The sequence below is a fragment of the Bufo gargarizans genome, chromosome 3 (genome assembly GCF_014858855.1).
Source record: "Bufo gargarizans isolate SCDJY-AF-19 chromosome 3, ASM1485885v1, whole genome shotgun sequence".
Classification (NCBI taxonomy): Eukaryota; Metazoa; Chordata; class Amphibia; order Anura; family Bufonidae; genus Bufo; species Bufo gargarizans.
The window spans coordinates 423319959-423343057 of NC_058082.1; the positions used below are offsets into that span (position 1 = coordinate 423319959).

The following is a 23099-nucleotide window of genomic DNA, read 5'->3' on the forward strand; positions in this document are numbered from 1 at the left end:
GAGATGCCCAGGTTATACCAACATGGTCCATATCACTATATACAAGAAGATGTATAAGTTAGACGTCCTAGCCAGTGTCAAGTTAGCACTTAGCAAGGTCTTTCTTCACTCCGCAAGAGACATTTGGTGTGCGGTTCTGTCACACTGTCCGTCCACTCCAGTAACTGTTTTATCTTGTCTTACTTAGTAGGCTAGATTTATTGTTTTGCCAATATGTCGGCGATGATCTCTTGTTTGATTGTCCTATCGCCCACCTTTGACTAAGCATTGACCATGTCTAAGCCGACCCCGCTCAGCAACTGCCAAAGCTTAGAGGGAACACTGATGTATACCCGAGTTAAGTCTGTCAATGATTGTCAAAAGATCTGTAATTACCTTATAATAATAGCTTTCATGATTGTCCTCTGTCCCTTTCCACTGCTCCTTAAGACAGTGCTATGACTTGTCTGTCTCTGGCTAAGAAGACAGGAAGACGGAGGGGCGGTCCTTCACACTGCATGCCTGCATTAGGCTTCAGAGTAAGGAGGCATATCTCTCAGTAATCCAATCTGATTGGCTGGCAGGGAGCTGTTGGCTACAGCATGTGTGTATGGGAAGTGAGGGAAAGCAGTTTTGGCCTCAGAGAACTGGCAGAGGAGCCATCTTGAGAAGGTCCTCATATTGTAAATGTTTAAACAGCCGTAACTAAGGGAAAAACTGAAGGAAAACAGTGGTATGTGAAGAAACTAAAGATTGCTCTATGCATAATGCTGCTGCTGCTGCAGCAGTAATGTATGCAAATATATATATATTTTTTTTAATGAAAACATGAGTTACCTTTTAAATACTCTGGGGGAGAGTCATCAAAACTGGTGTAAAGGAAAACTGGCTTAGTTGACCATAGCAACCAATAGGATTACGCCTTTCATTATTCAGAGCTCATTTGGAATATGAAAGGCAGATTCTGATTGGTTGCTATGGGCAACTGGGACAGTTTTCCTTTACACCAGTTTTGATAAGTCTCCCTCTTTTTTATATAAGTGGGGTATGTAGTTTTTCTGCTAGCAGTGTATATATTAAGTCTTGTTTCCTTAATGTCTCCACTTCTAGGTATCGGGCCCATTCTTGGTCTCTTAGTTGTACACCTAATAGGCTCTGCAAGTGACCATTGGAGCAGCAGATTTGGCCGTCGGCGGCCCTTCATCTGGCTTTTATGTTTTGGAGTAATACTGTCCCTCATTATCATTCCTTTTGCCAAACATTTCGCCAGCCTTGGAGGTCACCACTATGCCGGCATGGAGGTGTTCTTCCTTATATTGGGTGTTGGGCTGCTAGATTCCTGTGCACAGGTTTGTTTCACTCCTTTGGAAGCACTGCTCTCTGATCTCTTCCCTGAAGGAGAAGCCTGCAGAAAAGCCTTCTCAGTGTACGCCTTAACTGTTGGACTAGGAGCATGCATTGGATTCCTTTTGCCTTCTGTGGACTGGAGTGACAGCTGGCTGGCACACCAGTTAGGTGGGCAAGAACAGTGCCTTTTCACACTCCTACTTATTATATTTTGCGGATGCATTTTTGCTACATTCTTTGTTTCCGAAAAGGTCTGGATAAATGCTGGACACTCAGATATAGAACCAGCAGGCAAGGGTTGGACTTGCACAAGAACATGTCACCTTTGGTCTCTACCACACAGGGTTTGGCGAATGGCCCTAGCGCTGCGAAGTATGTGTGCTCTGGTATCCCGCTTCAGGACGTTTTGTTGCAGAGTTCCTGTCGCTCTGTGCCGCTTGTTTATGGCCCAGCTGTGCTCATGGATGAGCCTTATGACCTTTTCTCTCTTTTACACTGACTTCATTGGGGAAGGACTTTATCATGGTGTGCCAATAGCAGAACCGGGGACGGAGGCTAGACTTCAGTATGATGCAGGTCAGTCATAGTACATATGTGATTATACCTTGAAGGGCATCTGTCAGCAGATTTGTACCTATGAAACTGGCTGACCTGTTACATGGGCACTTGGCAGCAGAAGGCATCTGTGTTGGTTCCATGTTCATATGTGCCCGTAGTGCTGAGAAAAATGATTACTATATGCAAAAATATCATCACAATGCATGGTCCTGTCAATCAAAGTGCAGAAGACACAGCAGTTGCAGAGAGAGCAGAGTCTCAATGAGTAACGGCAACGCCCCCGTTGCTCCTAGAGGCTCATTTACATATTTTTAAACATAATTTTGTGCAATGCGGGCACATATGAACATGACACCAACATAAATGCCTTCAGCTACCAAGTGCACATGCAACGGGTCAGCCAGTTTGGTACAGATCTTCTGACAGATGCCCGTTAATAGACAGTATGATGTCATATGTTTTCGAAGCTTACATTTTAATTTTTCATTCTTCTCTAGGAGTCAGAATGGGAAGCTTGGGCCTCTTCCTTCAGTCTGTGACATCAATAGTGTTTTCGTTCTCCATGGATTACCTGGTGAAGACATTTGGAACGCGAATCGTCTACCTGTTTGCGGTTTCCTGCCTCCCGGTTGCTTCAATAATCACATGCTTTTCCCATAATATTACAGTGGTAATAGCATCCGCTGCTATGACAGGCATCCCATTTTCTGTACTGCAGATCCTGCCATACACTCTTACCTCACTTTATCATCATAACCGACAGGTAAGTCATCACATCGGTGAAGTCACCCATGTATAATGCTCACACCTACATTTCATTGTATGCAGATACTGTATACCATGTTCTCCATCAGCTTTAGAAAAATGGAGCCAGTTTTCTCACAGAAATGGCACATATCAGTTGCTTTTCCAGATTCACGATCTCTATACTCATCTCCATGATCTATCAAGTTACATTACAGCTGTTATTTTTTATCAGATAAGCAATGGCTACAGTGTAAGAAACATTTTACTTTTCCACTGAGGTGCAAATCTAATTAGGTCAACCAAAAAATTTATTTTATCTGTATAGTTCAAATTCAGGTTGCTATAAAGACGGTGTATTATTTATCAGATTTTTTGGAGATGGCATCTTGCTATAAACTTACAGCAGTTTTCCAAGACCCTCAAAAATGTAGGTAAAGGCAGAGAACAGAAGATCTCTGTATAATATCTTTCACGCTGATGCTGCTTATTCTCTCTGTGAAGTATATGGAAGATATCATAGCAGCTAGTGTCCACTCCTGAAAAAATGCAGGATACAAGTCACATAATGCCCAAATTTAGTAGCAGAAGAAAGCACTGTGGGGGAGATTTATCAAACTGGTGTAAAGTAGAACTGGCTTAGTTGCTCATAGTAACCAATCAAATTCTACCTTTTATTTTTCACAGCTCCTTTGGAAATGAAAGGTGAAATCTGATTGGTTGCTATGGGCAACAAAGTTAGTTCTACTTTACACCAGTTTTATAAATCTCCCCCTCTGTACTTTCTAATATGATTAACCCCTTAGGGACCCATGACGTACCGGTACGGCATGGATCCCGAGTCCTTAAGGACCCATGACGTACCGGTACGTCATGTATTGTTCCGAACACCGGCGGTGATCGGAACCTGGTGCCTGCTCAAATCATTGAGCAGGCACCTAGGCTAAATGCGCAGGGAGGGTCCCGTGACCCCCCGTGTCGGCGATCGCCGCAAACCGCAGGTCAATTCAGACCTGCGGTTTGCGGCTTTCTATAGTGCAGCGGCGGTGCCATCAGGTCCCCATGGGGCTGTGGGGGGGGGACCCGATGGCATGGAAGGCAGCGCGATGCCTTCCTGAGGCATCTGCACTGCCTTCCGGTGAAGAGCCTGTAAGATCCAGCCCCCTGGATCTCACAGGCCCCGGAAGCTGTATGAGTAATACACAGTATTACTCATACAGCCAATGCATTCCAATACAGTGGGACAAAAAATAAAGTGAAAAAAAAGTTGAAAAAATAAGTTTCCCCCCCCAAAAAATTTAAAGTTTCAAGTAAAAATAAACAAAAACGTCATTTTCCCCAAATAAAGTTAAAATAAAATTGGTAAAAAATAGGGGGGGGGAGTATACATATTAGGTATCTCCACGTCCGTATCGACCGGCTCTATAAACATATCACATGACCTAACCCCTCAGATGAACACCGTAAAAAATAAAAACTGTGCTAAATAAACAATTTTTTTGTCACCTTACATCACAAAAAGTACAACAGCAAGCGATCAAAAAGGCGTTTGCCCACCAAAATAGTACCAATCTAACCGTCACTTCATCCCTCAAAAAATGAGCCCCTACCTGAGACAATCGCCCAAAAAATAAAAAAACTATGGCTCAGAATATTGAAACACTAAAACATCCGTTTTTTTGTTTGAAAAAAGCTGTTATTGTGTAAAACTTACATAAATAAATAAAAATTATACATATTTGGTATCGCTGCGTTCGTATCGACCGTCTCTATAAAAATATCACATGACCTAACCTCTCAGATGAACACCATAAAACGGCCGGACTGGCCATAGGGCAGACCGGGCATTTGCCCGGTGGGCCAGGCCGCCTCAGGGCTCGAGTGGAGGGGGAACGGGTGGGAACGGCATTCCTGCACTTTTTTCATGGCAGGAACGCCGTTCCCAAAGTTTCAGAGCAAAAGGACCAGGAAGCGGTGAATGCTTTGTACTCACTGCTTCCTGGTCCTCGTCTGTCGGCTCTGCAGGCTGCGCACAGGAGTGAGTCGCTCTGTGACGTCGTCACATCGCACTGTGCGCAGCCTTCACAGCACAGCCGACAGCAGGAGAAGAGGAGCGTCTGCGTCCAGGAGCAGGAGAGGTAAGTGTTTTTTTTTCCATATATTATGTGCAGGGGGACTGCTGAGAGGCGCAGGGGGGCTGATGAGAGGCGCTGTGGAGCTGATGAGAGGCGCTGTGGGGCTGATGAGAGGCGCTGGGTGGCTGATGAGAGGCGCTGGGTGGCTGATGAGAGGCGCAGGGGGGCTGATGAGGCGCAGGGGGGCTGATGAGAGGTGCTGGGGGGCTGATGAGAGGCACTGGGGGGCTGATAAGAGGTGCAGGGGGGCTGATGAGAGGTGCAGGGGGGCTGATGAGAGGTGCAGTGGGGCTCATGAGAGGCACAGGGGGGCTCATGAGAGGTGCTGTGGGGCTGATGAGAGGCGCTGTGGGGCTGATGAAAGGTACTGGGGGGGCTGATGAGAGGCAGTGGGGGGGCTGATGAGAGGCGCAAGGGGGCTTATGAGAGACGTTGGGGGGGCTGATGAAAGGCGCTGGGGGGTTGATGAGAGGCACTGGGGGCTGCTATGAGGCTACTGGGGGCTGCTATGAGGCATGGGGCTATTATCTGAGGTCTGATTGGGGGTCATTCATATTGGGGTCTGATCTGAGGTCTTATTGGGGTCTTATTAACATTGGGGATCTTATTTGGACTGTTAGCTGAGGTCTGATTAACATTGGGGGTCTGATTGGTGGTCTGACCTGAGGTGTAATGAAAATTATTTTTTTCTTATTGTCCCCCTCTAAAACCTAGGTGCGTCTTATGGGCCGGTGCGTCTAATAGGGCAAAAAATACAGTACTTGCTTGCTCCAGCCGATCTCCCCTGCCCTTTGCGAACGCCGCGCGCTGTGACATCACGCGGAGGCACTTGGTTGAGTTCCCACACTTTTTTTCCCAGGTGGCTGGCCCTGCCCCTCAATTGTGCTTCCGGTTTTGGCTCCACCCCTAGACTGCAAGGGGGTAGGGCCTGTTGGGGGTCATGTGATTGGGCTACTCAGTCAAAAATGCCTGGGCCTATTTTTTGTGCCACTCTGCCCCTGCCATAAAAAATAAAAACTGTACTAAATAAACAATTATTTTTTTTTTACTTCATTTTACCAGTGTCATGAAGTACAATATGTGACGAAAAAACAGTCTCAGAATGGTCTGGATAAGTCAAAGCATTTTAAAGTTTATCAGCACTTAAAGTGACACTGGTCAGATTTGCAAAAATGGCCTGGCCCTTAAGGTGAAATAGGGCTGAGTCCCTAAGGGGTTAAAGGATGATCCTTTAAAATAATCTCCTATCTTTAGTTCTGGGCTGTCCATGCAGCTCTTTATTTCCTGTGATGGTATGTCCATGGAGTGTCAAAGCAGCAACAGGGGCAGTGATAGGGGAGTGTCTATGTAACTAGTGGGTGGGAGGAGCTATAAACTAGCTGGGCGGTGTTAGGGGAGGTGCTAGAGCTGTGGCAGAGAATTGAGAGCTGCACCATGGGATTGGATGGATACAGCAACAGGAAGTGCTTGATACAGGATGTAACAAACCAGAGGGATTGGTTTATGTAGTGAAAACAGGTCAGGAGAGTCCCAATTGAAAATAAAACATGGGAAAAAATGTACATGACATATTAACTATTTTAAATGGTGTTTTTTAGGACTTTATTATTGATGACCTATGCTTAGGATAGGTCATCAATATCAGATCGGTGGGGGTCTCCCAGCACCCTCACCCGTCAGTTGTTTGTAGGAACCAAGTGAATGGGAGAGAGCTGCAGTAACCAGGCACAGTGTACAGAGCTCCTGCAAACATCTGACCAGTGGTGGTGGTGGGTTTGACTCTCAGCATTGATGTTGATGATTTATCCTACGTTTAGGTCATCAGTGTAAATGTCTCAGAAAACCCATGTAATGATAAAATAAAGGTTATGTTTGGAGATTACTCTGCAATCTAAATTATTAGTACAGAGTGATGGTGCTTATTGTGATACAGCATAATATTACATTGGTTTATTGTCTGTAAATTTTGACCAGCAAGTAATCGTCCCTTTACACAGAACGATATTACAGCATATTGTCAGGAAGGAAGCGTTCCTTTCCCGACAATCTGCAGCTCACTGATGGAGGAGACCGCATTTACATGCAGCGATCTCCTCCAGAGTATGGGGTGGGAGGTATCTCTAACGCCATTGCTCTTCTCCATACTGACTCGTTTCCCAGCCGTCGATTGTGTTTACACAGCACAATCCGCATTTGGGAAACAAGGATTTTTGTGTTCACACAAACGATCCAATTACCCAATAAACAAGCGGGTAATCGGGTAATCGGCGGTACATTTACACTGCCAGATCATCGCTAACAAGCATTACTATGAAAGCTCATTAGAGATGATCTATGCGATTCTCAGCCTGTGTAAAGGGCACTTAAGATACATGGAAACTTGTCTAGAAATCCTCTAGCTCTAATAGAATCGTTCCTGTTTTTGACGTTCACCTCCATTTATTCTCTTGTTGAACGTATTTCTCCATCTTCTTATCTCTCTTCATTTCCTGCCTTCTGATTGGTTATTCTTTTCTCCTATCCTGCTTACCTTGGAAGGCCATCTGCTCATGGACTACAGAAAAGCTTCCTTCTGTTCTGTAAGTTTTTCACCTCTTGCTCTGAAGCTCATTTTGCTTACTGTAATATCTTCTTCTACACGTCACGTTATATAGAGTACATATTTGTGCCTATGGTTTTTCAGATTATTGTGATATTTTGCTTCAATCATTTGCTTTCCGGCCATGTTTTACTTTTTCTTGGTGCAAAAAATGATTGTAATGTAATTGTATTTTCCAGATATGAAAATGTTTATCTTTTCAACAGGTGTTTCTCCCAAAGTATAAGGATGTGGCTGAGGAGGAGATAAAGGAAAAAGAGCGAAAGCCTGGATTCATGGAAGATGCATCAAATAATAATAGTGTTGCAATGTTTTCCTCACACTCCCCATCTATGTGCATTGGTCCCTCCTGTGACAACTCTGTCATGGTTGGAGGACCTACTACTCCAAACAATGGGATATGCTTGGATATGGCTATACTAGACAGTGCCTGTCTTTTGTCTCAGGTGGTCCCCTCCCTAGTTATGGGCTTCATCGTACACATGACACAGACGGTGACCGCCTACATTGCATCAGCTGCAGCTTTTGGTTTGATAGCTATATATTTCTCCAACAAAGTTGTCTTTGATAAACGTGATATATTAAAGGTTACCCCTCTATAGGACCATGGACATTTTAATGTTTGACAACAGGTACATTATTTATTTTGTAAATTAAACCACTATATTTCCCAGGGTGGATTTTTCCACCAATACATCTTTCCAAAATCCTTTCCTGTTTTATTAGTAAGAAATGATTAACTCTGCCTTGTTGATTTACTTAAAGGGATTCTGCACTTTGTTTAAACTGATGATCTATCCTCAGGATAGATCATCAGCTTCTGATCAGCGGGGGTCTGACCCCTGGGACCCCCGCTGATCAGTTGTTTGAGAAGGCAGCGGCGCTCCAGCAGCACCGTGACCTTTTCACTGTTTACCGCAGGCCCAGTGACGTCACGACTAGTATCACTGGTCTGGGCGCGGCTAAGCTCCGTTCCCTTGAATGGAGCTTAGCCCTGCCCAGGCCAGTTGATGCAAGTTGTGACATCACTCGGCCAGTGGTAAACAGTGAGAAGGCCGCAGGGCTGCTGGAGCACCGCTGCCTTCTCAAGCATCTGATCGGCGGGGGTCCCGGGTGTCGGATCAGAAGCTGATGATCTATCCAGAGGATAGATCATCAGTTTAAACAAAGTGCAGAACCCCTTTAACTGATAGTATTGAAAATGTGCAGTCATGTGATTCCTCCTCTCCATTAATTTCTGATTCGCATTTGTTACACTTTATTGCTTCAAGTAACAATATACGTCTTGGCAGGGGCGGATTGGGAACTAAAAGTGGCCCTGGAAAAAAACATAAAAGTGGCCCCGTGTTGCAGGTGGGTCTAAATTGACAGAAGGCAAGGCAACATAATAAGGCAGAGCCAGCAATATCATGGTGCAGAGCAACATACCACCTAAGCTAAACCAAATACCATAGTGCAGTACAAAATACTGCCACCTGTGCCACAGTATTGAAGTATACTGCTGCCCTGAAGATGTCAATACACTTGAATTCAGGAGGGCACCTGAAGCTGCTGGCCAGGTGCATTGGAGAGAATCAGATCATTATGTACCCGGCTGGCAGCCATGAGGAGGGCTTGGGTGGACCTCCTAGGCATCGGCCCATCGGGAAATTTCCCTGTAAGGTCTATGGCCAATCCGCCCCTGCGTCGTGGTCTGTCAGCACGGATATCACGCCTGCAAACAGTGGTGGTGTACTTTTTTTTTTTATAAAGCAAATTTTATAACTCAAAAGAGGTATACTAATTTCCTGGGAAACAATTTACATAATATTGTATTCATCTGGTTACAACAATTCTTGAGTATGTAAGCTGGTTCACGGAGAACACCAACTGCACACATACCCATTGATTTTAATGTGTGCATTCACACATCCGTGTTTTAGCACACTCTACAGGTCCATGGTTTTAGCATGGAAGCATGCCCAATTTTTGTTCTTGTTTACGGATCCATCACTCATGGACCCAACACAGATGCCATCAGTGTTTCGTCTGTGTTTCACAGGCCAATTAATTTTCAACTGTGCAGTGTCTGTTAAACATGTATAATGCACAGAGAGCCAAAAAAAGGACATACAGACCAAACACGGATTCTTTACGGATGAATCACTAACCCTATTATCGTAGATTACATCATGGACACGGACATGTGAAAAAGGCCTTACTCAAGAAACCGTTCCGCCACTAACAATCATTTTGTTGGTTCATGTGGTTACAGGAAAACTTGGGTAGCCAATTAAAGGGGTTATCCAACATTATATCAGACCTCAAACCGTGGTGGGGATCATAGTTACCTGGTCCCTGCCGCTGGATTCGGTATCTCACTCCACAGCCGGCTCTTCATCTCCCTGGTGCGCTTATATCAACATCTTGTTAGTGAGGGGCACGTGACCTGCTCCCCTTGCTTCAAGACAAATAGTCACGTGATGCAAGTGACAACTGTGGCCAGCTATTGGCTGCAGTGGTCACATGTCCCCCTGTCAGCAGGATGTTAATATCAGCGCACCAGGGAGATCCCGAGCCAGCTGTGGGGCGATAGAGACCGAAACCTGCAGTGAGGACCAAGTAAGTATGATGACCACCATGGGTCGGCCATTCAGGGAGGTCTGATATAATGTTGGATAACCCCTTTAACACTTTATTTGAAAACCCTGCCCAAAGCCATATACCAAAAACAGGGACAGACCCCAACCTTTCTCAACCTTTCCTTTGGTCTTGTCCCAGTGGTGTAACTATAAATGACTGGGCAGCACAGCACCCCCGGCAAATGAAGTTTTTTGTACTGGTAATATATGTTGACAGTGCGTTACTAAATATTTTATGGTTATAGAGGTTTTTCTAATATTTGTCAAAAAAATAATATTGCAGAAACAGTAATTATTTATTTTGATAGTGTATATTGAAAAAGGCTAACATCCATCCATAATAGCAAAGATAATAATATTTTAGAATATATTAAAATGAAGGAGGATATATATATATATATATTACAGTTCTGGAAGTTATTTTTATTTATTTAATGCACAGAGAGCCAAAAAAAGGACATACAGACCAAACACGGATTCTTTACGGATGAATCACTAACCCTATTATCGTAGATTACATCATGGACACGGACATGTGAAAAAGGCCTTACTCAAGAAACCGTTCCGCCACTAACAATCATTTTGTTGGTTCATGTGGTTACAGGAAAACTTGGGTAGCCAATTAAAGGGGTTATCCAACATTATATCAGACCTCAAACCGTGGTGGGGATCATAGTTACCTGGTCCCTGCCGCTGGATTCGGTATCTCACTCCACAGCCGGCTCTTCATCTCCCTGGTGCGCTTATATCAACATCTTGTTAGTGAGGGGCACGTGACCTGCTCCCCTTGCTTCAAGACAAATAGTCACGTGATGCAAGTGACAACTGTGGCCAGCTATTGGCTGCAGTGGTCACATGTCCCCCTGTCAGCAGGATGTTAATATCAGCGCACCAGGGAGATCCCGAGCCAGCTGTGGGGCGATAGAGACCGAAACCTGCAGTGAGGACCAAGTAAGTATGATGACCACCATGGGTCGGCCATTCAGGGAGGTCTGATATAATGTTGGATAACCCCTTTAACACTTTATTTGAAAACCCTGCCCAAAGCCATATACCAAAAACAGGGACAGACCCCAACCTTTCTCAACCTTTCCTTTGGTCTTGTCCCAGTGGTGTAACTATAAATGACTGGGCAGCACAGCACCCCCGGCAAATGAAGTTTTTTGTACTGGTAATATATGTTGACAGTGCGTTACTAAATATTTTATGGTTATAGAGGTTTTTCTAATATTTGTCAAAAAAATAATATTGCAGAAACAGTAATTATTTATTTTGATAGTGTATATTGAAAAAGGCTAACATCCATCCATAATAGCAAAGATAATAATATTTTAGAATATATTAAAATGAAGGAGGATATATATATATATATATTACAGTTCTGGAAGTTATTTTTATTTATTTTTTTGAAAACAAGATTATGTATTCTCTTCTGAAAACGAGATCACCTCAAAGTAAACTTGAAGATTGTTTGTACTGAAAGTGACCTCAAAACCAGTAAATTATTTGACTGGCTTACCCTATGGCCCAGATTTACTAAACCTGTAGATGTTGTAAACTTAAAGGGGTTATCCCATCTTAGACAATGGGGGCATATGGCTAGTATATGCCCCCATTGTCTGATAGGTGCGGGTCCCACCGCTGGGACCCGCACCTACAAGGAGAACGGAGCCAGGGAGAGTTGTGGCTGGAGGACCCTGGGTTTCCCGGGGTCCGTCCACCAACAGGCGCAACTCCCCGCTTCTCGTATTGAAGTTAATGGGAGCGCACCGCGCATGCGCGGCCACTGCTCCCATTCATTTCTATGGGGCCGACGGAAATAGCCAAGCTATTTTTGGCGGCTCCATAGAAATGAATGGAGGGCGGCTGCGCATGCGCAGTGCGCCCTCCTTAGGTTTCTCCGCTCCGTTCTGCTTGTAGGTGCGGGTCCCAGCGGTGGGACCCGCACCTATCAGACAATGGGGGCCTATCCTAGCAATAGGCCCCCATTGTCTATTTTGGGATAACCTCTTTAACCTATCTCTTCCATCTCCTTCCCGCTTCCCTATTTACAAACACGTTCGGCTTGGCGGAACGTTTCTGTATATACTATGGGCAGAGTGGAGAAAACCGCTGCTATACACTTTAAGCTGGGTTCACATCAAGTGCCCTATGATTAAAAAAATGTATATGTTAACAGTGATGGCCAGTTCGCATTGTTCGCCTGCGAACATATGCGGGCTGCCATCTTTTTTCACAAGTCCGGCGAGGCACAGGTAAGCCTTTACCTGTGTCTGTGCGCAAGCCGGTCTGAAAACAAGTGCGGTCAGCGGGAGCAGGCAGTTACGAGAAGGGCCACCGGGGGCCTTCATCGGGCTTTTCTTGGAACTGCCTGCTCCCGGTGACCGCATTTGTTTTCAGACCGGCTTGCGGCACAGGCACAGGTAAGGGCTTTATAATGTTCTAGTGGGTTGGGATGGCTCACCCTCCAATTGACAAGGAATGGGTGCTTCCCCTAAAAAAGATAACCCCAATATTTCAAGGAGAATAAATTAGAAGAATTAGTAAGAGGGGCACACCTGCATCCGGAAATCACACAGAGCACTAGCCAATGGTGTTGCTAAATTATTTATTAGATATAACCATGAAATTCAAATCAAATAGACGGTACCTCTATTAAAAACAATAAAAATGACATAAAATACATGAAAAACTGCTAAAATTGGTGTAACCGAACTAAAAAATTAATTATGATTGCCAACAATCTCGTGGGTGACTGTTGGAGCGTGGCCAATTTTATTGTTTTTAATAGAGGTACTGTCTATTTGATTTGAATTTCATGGTTATATCTAATAAATAATTTAGCAACACCATTGGCTAGTGCTCTGTGTGATTTCCGGATGCAGGTGTGCCCCTCTTACTAATTCTTCCAATTTATTCTCCTTCACAGGTAAGGGCTTCCCTGTGCCTCGCCGGACTTGTGAAAAAACATGGCAGCCCGCATATGTTCCCGGGCGAACAATGCGAACTTGCCATCACTGTATGTTAACGTATACATTTTTTTACAATAGAAATCTAGGGTGAACAGATGCTACTCTATGGCATGTGTATGGGGCATGCGCTAACATGTATGTTTTTTTCTGTATATATGTATATGTAAACGTGATGTGAACCCAGCCTAGTGTGTCGGCCGTTCTCGGCAGGATTGGCCGACAAAGTATAATGTATAGCTAGCTTTAGAGCTGTAATAAATGATGTACGGGACGTGCAGAACATCCACCGGCCTGATTACACAGTGACCAGCCAATGCAAACTGCGTGTCGAAGGAACAATTGCTTCTGCAGACGTTCCTCCCATAATCAGTTTCATTTATTATCGGCAGCACATCCCTGATTGAACAAGGAGATGTGCTGCCAATAATGGGGCAGCTTTCATCCTGATAAAAGAAGTGACAGCCTGCCTAGACAAAATGCACCAGGTTTATCACAGTGGCTCAGGCTGGGGGATAAATGTGGTGAAGGGTAGAAACGTCTATATGATCTACTAGAGTGTGGCGCATTGTGGCTCAAAGTGGGGTTTGTTAGTCCCATGTCCCTCTCCTGCAAAGCTTCACCCCCTTCCCAGCAAGAAGAAAATTGGGAAAAAGTGTTGCGGCAAAATTGTGCCAATTTGCACCACTTTTTAGATGGATTATAGGTGAACTGCAGGCACATTAGTAAATCTGGGCCAATCTCTTTAAAATGTTTAGAGTTTTTTTCCGTAGACGTTTTACTTTGTAAAGGTAACAGATATGAAGGTTATTTAATGTGTTTATATGCAAGTTAAAAAAAAAAAAAGTTTACTGTATTTTTCTTAATTCCCAAATTGTAATTTTATCGAAGTGTATGTTTTCCGAGATCTAGAAAAGCAGCGGGATTCACCATATGTCGAAACTTTTGTGCTTTATTCTTTTAAAAAACAAAGTGGTCAGGGATGCGGGTGACACGTGGCAGTGCGGGCTTTTATACACGTTTGTGTACGTGTACATGTGTAAAGTGTATGTTTACCTTGAAATGTTATTAGGATATTTACAATTAGCTTTTTTATGGAGATAACATCTATATATAAATTGGTGAACTTGTTTTAATACAGTAGTTTCCTGTAAATTGATTGATCAAAGCTTATCTGTGATTACAGGTTGTAACATTATTAAGAAAGTTCTATTAAAGGGGTTGTCCAAGTTATTTTCATTGATAACCTATTCTCATTAAAAGTGAATAGGACGGCTTCTTCCAATTTCACCTGCTCAATGCTGCTGTTGCGACGACGAGCAGGTAAACAATGTAGAGAAGGCAGCGCTGGCACCATATTCGCCTTCTCTTCAACCAGCTGATCGGTGAGGGTGCTGGGTGGCAGACCCCCTCCGATCTGATATTGATGACCCATCTTCAGGATAGTAATCAATGAAAATAACTTGGACGACCCCTTTAAGTGTTACACTCTTGTTCAGCTTTTTTTGTGACCACAGCAATTTTAGTTCAGATTATCTGATAATCGGAAAGTGCAATCAGATTATTTTTGATATTGTTTTCTGTCCACTAATTAAGTATTCTGTATAAGTCCCACATAAGGGTGCATTTACACGACTGTATGTATTTTGTGGTCCGCAACATGTGGATCTGCAAAAAAATGGATGGTGACATCCATGTTGCATCAGTTTTTTTGCAGACCCATTGTAACGTAACCCAATATGGGTCCGCATACAATCCGCAAAAAATGCAGAAAAAAAATACAGTTGTGTGAATGGGGTCCAAATCACATTAAATTGACCTGTTTAAAGAGGACCTTTCACTAGAATAAAACATCTAAACTAACTATACAGACATGGAGAGTGGCGCCCAGGGATCTCCCTGCACTTACTGCTATACCTGGGCACCGCTCCGTTCTCCCGGTATAGCCTCCGATATCTTCATAGTTAGGCTCCACCCAGGGGAACCTGCCGGCGCCTCCTTCTCCCATGCTGCAGCGCTGGGCAATTGCAGCGCTCAGCTCATAGCCTGAGAGCCTTTTCTCTCAGGCTATGAGCTGAGCGCTGCGAATGGCCAGCACTACAGCATGGGAGAAGGAGACGCCGGCAGGTTCCACTGGGTGGAGCCTAACATATGAAGATACTGGAGGCTATACCGGGAGAACAGAGCGGCGCCCAGGTATAACAGTAAGTGCAGGGGGGTCCCTGGGCGCCGCTCTCCATGTCTGTATAGTTAGTTTAGATGTTTTATTCTAGTGAAAGGTCCTCTTTAAGGCTACATTCACACGAATGTATTTTGTTTCCCTGTCCATTTACGTTTTTTTTGCGGATAGGATGCAGACCCATTCCTTTCAATGGGTCCGCAAAAAATGCTGTGTGCTATCCGCATGTCCGTTCCATAGCCCCGCCAAAAGAAAAACCATGTCCTATTCTTGTCTGTTTTGCGGACAAGGATAGGCATTGTTACAATGGATCTGCAAAAAAAACGGATGCCATACGGAATGTCATTTTTTTTTTTGCGGATCCGCTATTTGCAGATCGCAAAACACATATGGTCATGTGAATGTAGCCTTAGGATGAGGCCAGATGGGGTGGCTGTGATGCGGCCAAAAATCATTTTTTAAATTGATTGTTAAATGGCCACATGAACAAAATCATTTGGTATTGGACTATGCGGTTTTGCAGGTGAAACAGCAGTTTTCTGGCAATTTCATACAGCTATCAAATTAAAAACCACAGCATCTGCCACAGTTGTTGGCTGCATCACAGTCCCGCTCTGTGTGCCTTCACCCTAAGGCCTTATTCACACGTGAGTGTTCGGTTAGTGATTTCCATCAGTGATGGTGAGCCAAAACCAGGAGTGGAGCCTCCACAGACATAAGGTATAAGGGAAAGACCTGCGTTTGTTCTGTGTTTAAAGCCACCCCTGGTTCTGGCTCACAATCACTGATGGAAATCACTTAACGAACACTGACGTGTGATTGAGGCCTAAATGTTTAGACAAACGTACGTAAATGACTATGGAAGAAAGAAACATTGATCCTGATTGTAGATTTCATTGACTTCCTAAACGTCTGGTACTATGGAGCATTCTACTGAAGCATTAGTCAGACCATGTGCGTAATGCATAATATTGTTCTAGGGCCCCTTTCACACGAGCGAGTATTCCGCACGGGTGCAATGCTTGATGCAAACACATTGCGCCCGCACAGAATCCAGACCCATTTATTTCAGTGGGGTTGTGTACATGTGTGTTGGTTTTCACGCATCACTTGTGCGTTGCGTGAAAATCGCAGTATGTTCTATATTCTGCGATTTTCACGCAACGCTGACCTCATAGAAATGAATGATGCTGCATGAAAATTGCATCCGCAAGCAAGTGCAGATGCGATGTGTTTTTCATGGATGGTTGCTAAGAGATGTTGTTTGTATACATTCAGTTTTTTATCACGGCAGGCAAAACGCTTCCAAACGCATTGCACCCGCACGATAAAAAGATCGTATGCAAAACCGAATGACTTTGCCTCCAAAATCGCGCATTTTTCACTGAATGCATTTGCAACGCATCCGGACCTAATCTGGACACGCTCGTCTGCAAGGACTCTAATAGTACTTCATCTATAACAGTTTTTGTAATTGGTAACTATAGTTGGTTACCTATAGTGTGAACTTTCTATTGCCCGGGTCAAGAATTCCGATCCAGTGATACAAATTACTAGATAAAGTGCATCAACTTTTTTTTTTTATTATATCAGAATGTCCAGATCCTTTCATTTTCACATGTACAATGGGAAGGAGCCCTTCCATTTCTATCGATATGCCAGAGGAATGAGATTTCTTACTAACCCTCCTTGTTGGTGGGACATCTGCTTTTCTGTTCCTTCATCTACAAGTGCAGTTATCTAGCCAAGTAAAATGGAACTTACATTCCTTCCTTCATGACCCTGTGCAGAAATGATTGTTACTGTTACTTTGTACATGCTATTTATTTTCCAGAAGCAATAATATATTCATAGAGAAATAAAAGTTTGGCTATTTTATGTTACACGGTGTGTGTATTGTTTTTCATGTTTCACTCATGGGCCCTTGTAAATTATTTCAGTAGGGAGAGGGGACTAAGCCACTGCCAAACATGTCCAGTCCTTCTTTACTCTGACATCTATCAGGAGGTCCCAATACACATTAGATCCTCCCAGGAGTGGATTGGCCATAGACCTTACAGGTTGGCCAGTGGAAGTTTTTGGGGATGTATTTTGTGATGGACTGTGGTATTTGGCTCTGTTGGGGTGGGATAATGTGCCACAATATGGTAGTGTTGGCCCTGTCTTCCATCAATTTGGACCCAGCTACAAAACGGGGCCACTTTTAGTTTTTTTTTCCAGAGCCACTTTAAGTTCCCAGTCCACCCCTTGATTCTCCTAAAGTTGGCATGTTCAGCAGACATTTATCTAATGTGTATGTCCAAGTACATGACAATCTCTTCTAACAAACCTAGAACCAGCCCTGTACTGTACATGTTACCAGAGATCTCCTCATTCATTGCTTCGATTACTCTGCTAGATTTATTTCAAGCTGACAGCACAGAGGGCATGCCTTTTCTTAGGGGGTATGTTATTTCTGCGGCAGTTCTCTCCCTGTCACAGCTCAGGGGTGTGCCCATTCTGCGGCAGCTCTCTCACAGCTTCTGCAAATCGTCCTATGTCAGCTTAGCAGAAATGAACATGCCCCCTGAGCTGCAAGCCTGAAGGTCATCTAGCAGAGTAGTAGAATTTAATTTTTTTACATCAATCGACTGGCATAAACACTTTAGGAGTTCAGTTTAATAATGTATCCCATCTTTTTTTAAAGACCAAGCATTCTTTTTGCTTTGTTAGTTCACTGTATTCTAAGAGCCACAGTGCTTTTATTTTTCCATTATATTTTCGATCAGCTTATCTTTTTGTATTGCATAAGGTTACAGACAGTGAAGTAGGTCAGATATCGGCCATTTTGTGAATAGGTGCATTTCCTTGGGCCATAGCACTACAGTTAACCACACCCATTTATATATCCAGCTTTATTGATACATATACAAAGTTAAAAAAACACCACATTACAACAAGGAGAAGGGTACTTGCACAGATACTTGGACACAATTTAGATACAATATTCAGCACATTAAAAATGCACTTTGATCATCAAGTTTGAGCAGTTCTAGTGTCTCCAGTTTAGCTTCTTTCTGGAGCAACAATTTATATCTATTAACCCCCCCCCCCCCAAGAGGTATTCTGCACACATATCAAGCCCATAAACTGCATGAATCTTGCATCATTATTGTGACGCTCCTGCATATGCTGTATCAATCTAGGGGAACCCTCCCCATTTGCAGTAAGCATACATGACTACCTACGTACACAACGTACTTGGTTTTATGGGTCATAAACTTCTTAAGTGTATGTACCAAGTGTGCCTAAAGTTATTGCAACATATATTGACCACATACATAATTGCCTGTCAGAAACCAGTTCCGCCATTGCTGTCGGATCAAAGAAAATAGCATAACCCTGAATGTCAGTACACCTGCGTGCAGTGCTAGGACCAGTGGTACTACAGCAATAAACTATTTATCAGTAGTGCTCAGTGAACAATGGGTCAATCACAATGTTCCATCAGAGAGCAGAAGCATAAATCCCTAAATTTCAGTGATGAAAAGTAAGAGTCTATAGGCTAGGGTGACATGTAGGCTACCACTACATTGCGACCACGACATTGATGTCGCACTAAAGTCACAGAACATTTGTATAATGATAGTTGCAGCGTGTCGCAATCAACGGGGAGTTTTAGTTGGTTTTTGCCATGCATTATTGGAGATTTTTTTTTTCCATAAAATACCACATCATGGGGATTTTTTTTAAATGCAGTAACACAGTTTTTTTTTTTTTCTTAGTAGTGTTTACCATTCTTATTTAAATGATAGCTATTGAATTTTTTTCCCTACATCATTCCCTATTGGGGAAAAAAGACTTTAAAAAAACTGGTAAAAAATGTGTGAAAAAACATTCCATCCAAAAATGCCATAAAAATGCATGCAAAATGCATGAAAAACTATGCATCTTTACAGGTGTTTTTTTTATCTTAAAAAAAAATCTAAACCAAATTTATGTGTGAAGGAAGCCTAAACCATTTTTCTCCATCAATGAGTCTTAGTTAAGGCTTTTGTTTTGTGCTTTCATTGGCCCCATTTTGTAGTGCATATGAATTTTTGATTATTTAATTATTTTCTGTAGATGTCTTTTTATAGGCACCTACATTTTTATTGCATTCACCATGAGGGTTTAATAATGAGATGTGCATTTTATTTTTAATAGTTTCATAGTATAATTTTTGCCATGATAAAGTTTGTTTTAATGGGGAGGTTTTGTGTGTTATTTAGGCCTCTTTCACACAGGCGTCGCATGTGAGGGCCGGATAGGATGCACGTGCGTTGCGGGAAAATGCGTGATTTTTTCCCCACAAGTGTAAAGCGTTTTAATGCATTTTGCATGTGCATGAGAATAATCGGCATGTTTGGTACCCAGACCCGAACCCGGACTTCTTCACAGAAGTTTGGGTTAGGTGTTCTGTAGATTTTAATATTTTCCCTTATAACATGGTTATAAGGCCAACAAGTGGATTAAGGTGAGTTAAATTATTATTATTATTTTAAAGAGGACCTTTCACCAGAATAAAACTTCTAAAGTAACTATACAGGCATGGAGAGCGGCGCCCAGGGACCCCCCTGCACTTACTGTTACACCTGGGCGCCGCTCCGCTCTCCCGGTATTGCCTCTGGTATCTTCATAGTTAGGCTCCACCCAGGGGCACCTGCCGTCGGCTCATTCACCCATGCTGCAGCGCTGGCCAATCACAGCGCTCAGCTCATAGCCTGAGAGAGAAAAAAGCCTCTCAGGCTATGTGCTGAGCGCTGTGATTGGGAGAAGGAGGCGCCGGCAAGTTCCCCTGGGTGGAGCCTAACTATGAAGATACCGGAGGCAATACCGGGAGAACGGAGCGGCGCCCAGGTGTAACAGTAAGTGCCGGGGGGTCCCTGGGAGCCGCTCTAGATGCCTGTATAGTTACTTTAGAAGTTTTATTCTGGTGAAAGGTCCTCTTTAACCCCTCCATCACTATTTTACTTAGCATTTTGTATTAAGAATGCTATTATTTTCCCTTATAACCATATTATAATGGAAAATAATAATGATCGGCTTCCCATCCCGATCGTCTCCTAGCAACCATGCGTGAAAATCGCACCGCATCTGCACTTGCTTGCGGATGCTTGTGATTTTCACGCAGCCCCATTCACTTCTATGGGGCCTGCATGCGTTGCGTGAAAAACGCACAAAATAAACCATGCATGCTTGAAAATCACCGCTCTTGTGCACAGCCCCATAGAAATGAATGGGTCCGGATTCAGTGCGGGTGCAATGCGTTCACCTCACGCATTGCACCCGCGCGGAAATCTCCCCCATGTGAAAGAGGCCTTATAGTTTTTTACTAGGGTACTTCACCATTAGAGGACTTGATCATTATCCCATGGTTCTCATAAGAGCTGAAGGTAGGCAACAATAAGATTGTCTTCACACATGACAGAATTTGTTGCAGAAAAGTTCTGTGACTGAAAATCCGTTCCATTCATCTGAATGGGGCTTGCAGAAATCCATGTGCTTGACACCAAACAACCCCATTCAGTCACAGACATTTTCTGCAACAAATTCTGTAATGTGTGATGGCACCTTAATGCTCATCACTCTGTGAAGGGGAAGCTCCTAGTAGGGATCAGTTAAAAATGTCTCTCAGGAAACTGTTCAATGCATGTAAAAGATGCTGTCACTGAATATATGGACCCATGTGGCTTAATCATGAGGGAACAATATTCAGAATGCATTACACACAGTTTGTGCCACATCAAACTTGCCTATTGTCTGGATTCTGGATAAATGTACCTTAGTGTCTATTGTCCTGTATGACTACTGTGTGTATAAGGATTTGATATTTCAGAAAATTTCTCAATAGTGGCTGAACTCCAGCAAGGTTATAAATAACTCTTTGTTAATATCCTACAATCAAAGTGGAATTAAATTGCCAAAATATGATCTAGGAAAGAGGTGTACATCTCAGATCAAATACCCTTCAGATTAATATTGTTCAGTCAAAAAAAAAGAAGTTTTCATAGAAACATATAGAATGTGTCGGCAGATAAGAACCATTTGGCCCATCTAGTCTGCCCAATATACTAAGTACTATGGATAGCCCCTGGCCCTATCTTATATGAAGGATGGCCTTATGCCTATCCCATGCATGCTTAAACTCCTCCAATGTATTTGCAGCTACCACTTCTGCAGGAAGGCTATTCCATGCATCCACTACTCTCTCAGTAAAGTAATACTTCCTGATATTACTTGCCCCTCTAATTTAAAACTATGTCCTCATTTAGCAGTTTTTCTTCTTTTAAATATTCTTTCCTCTTTTACCTTGTTGATTCCCTTTATGTATTTAAAAGTTTCTCTCATATCCCCTCTGTCTCGTCTTTCTTCCAAGCTATACATGTTAAGGTCCTTTAATCTTTCCTGGTAAGTTTTATCCTGCAATCCATGTACCAGTTTAGTAGCTCTTCTCTGAACTCTCTCCAAAGTATCAATATCCTTCTGGAGATATGGTCTCCAGTACTGAGCACAATACTCCAAATGAGGTCTCACTAGTGCTCTGTAGAGCGGCATGAGCACCTCCCTCTTTCTACTGGTAATTCCTCTTGCTATACACCCAAGCATTCTGCTAGCATTTCCTGCTGCTCTGTGACATTGTCTGCCTACCTTTAAGTCTTCTGAAATAATGATCCCTAAATCCCTTTCCTCAGATACTGAGGTTAGGACTGTATCACTGATTTTATATTCTGCTCTTGGGTTTTTACGTCCCAGGTGCATTATCTTGCACTTATCAACATTAAATTTTAGTTGCCAGATTTTTGACCATTCCTCTAGTTTTCCTAAGTCCTTTTCCATTTGGTGTATCCCTCCAGGAACATCAACCCTGTTACAAATCTTTGTGTCATCAGCAAAAAGACACACCTTACCATTGAGGCCTTCTGCAATTTCGCTGATAAAGATATTAAACAATATGGGTCCCAGAACAGATCCCTGAGGTACCCCACTGGTAACAAGACCTTGGTCTGAATATACTCCATTGACTACAACCCTCTGTTGCCTGTCCCTCAGCCACTGCCTAATCCATTCAAACAATATGGGAGTCCAAGCCCAATGACTGCACTTTATTGATAAGCCTTCTATGTGGGACAGTATCAAAAGCCTTACTAAAGTCTAGATAAGCGATGTCTACTGCACCTCCTCCATCTATTATTTTAGTCACCCAATCAAAAAAATCAATAAGATTAGTTTGACATGATCTCCCTGAAGTAAACCCATGCTGTTTTTCATCTTTCAATCCATGGGATTTTAGATGGTCCACAATCCTCTCCTTAAGTATGGTTTCCATTAATTTCCCCACTATTGATGTCAGGCTTACTGGCCTATAGTTGCCCGATTCCTCCCTACTACCTTTCTTGTGAATGGGCACATTTGCTAATTTCCAATCTTCTGGGACGACTCCTGTTGCCAGTGATTGGTTAAATAAATCTGTTAATGGTTTTGCTAGTTCACCGCTGAGCTCTTTTAATAGCTTTGGGTGTATCCCATCAGGCCCCTGTGACTTATTTGTATTAATTTTAGACAGTTGACTTAGAACCTCTTCCTCTGTAAAGACACATGCGTCAAAAGATTCATTAGTCTTCTTTCCTAACTGAGGTCCTTCTCCTTCATTTTCCTTTGTAAAAACTGAACAGAAGTATTCATTGAGGCAGTCAGCTAGTTCTTTATCTTCTTCCATATACCTTCCTTCTTTAGTTTTTAATTTGGTAATTCCTTGTTTTAGTTTCCTTTTTTCATTTATGTATCTGAAGAATGCCTTATCGCCTTTTTTCCCTGACTGAGCTAATTTCTCTTCTGCCTGTGCTTTAGAAGCTCTTATAACTTGTTTGGCCTCTCTCTGCCTAATCTTATAAATTTGTCTGTCATCCTCGTTTTTTTTTTTTTTTTATAATTCCTAAATGCTATCTT

At 43.0% G+C, this 23099-nt stretch overlaps 1 protein-coding gene across 1 annotated transcript in view; it reads left to right on the forward strand.

Annotated features, from left to right (window-relative positions):
- The window catches only part of LOC122932850 (solute carrier family 45 member 3-like), a 69446-nt gene extending 61387 nt beyond the window's left edge, over positions 1-8059 (forward strand). Inside the window, exons 3-5 of the mRNA XM_044287490.1 lie at positions 1090-1902; positions 2382-2647; positions 7569-8059. Of these exons, the coding sequence (XP_044143425.1) occupies positions 1090-1902; positions 2382-2647; positions 7569-7964 (1475 nt within the window). The 3' untranslated portion in view covers positions 7965-8059. The remainder of the gene's footprint in view (positions 1-1089; positions 1903-2381; positions 2648-7568) is intronic.
- The last annotated feature ends 15040 nt before the right edge of the window (positions 8060-23099 follow it).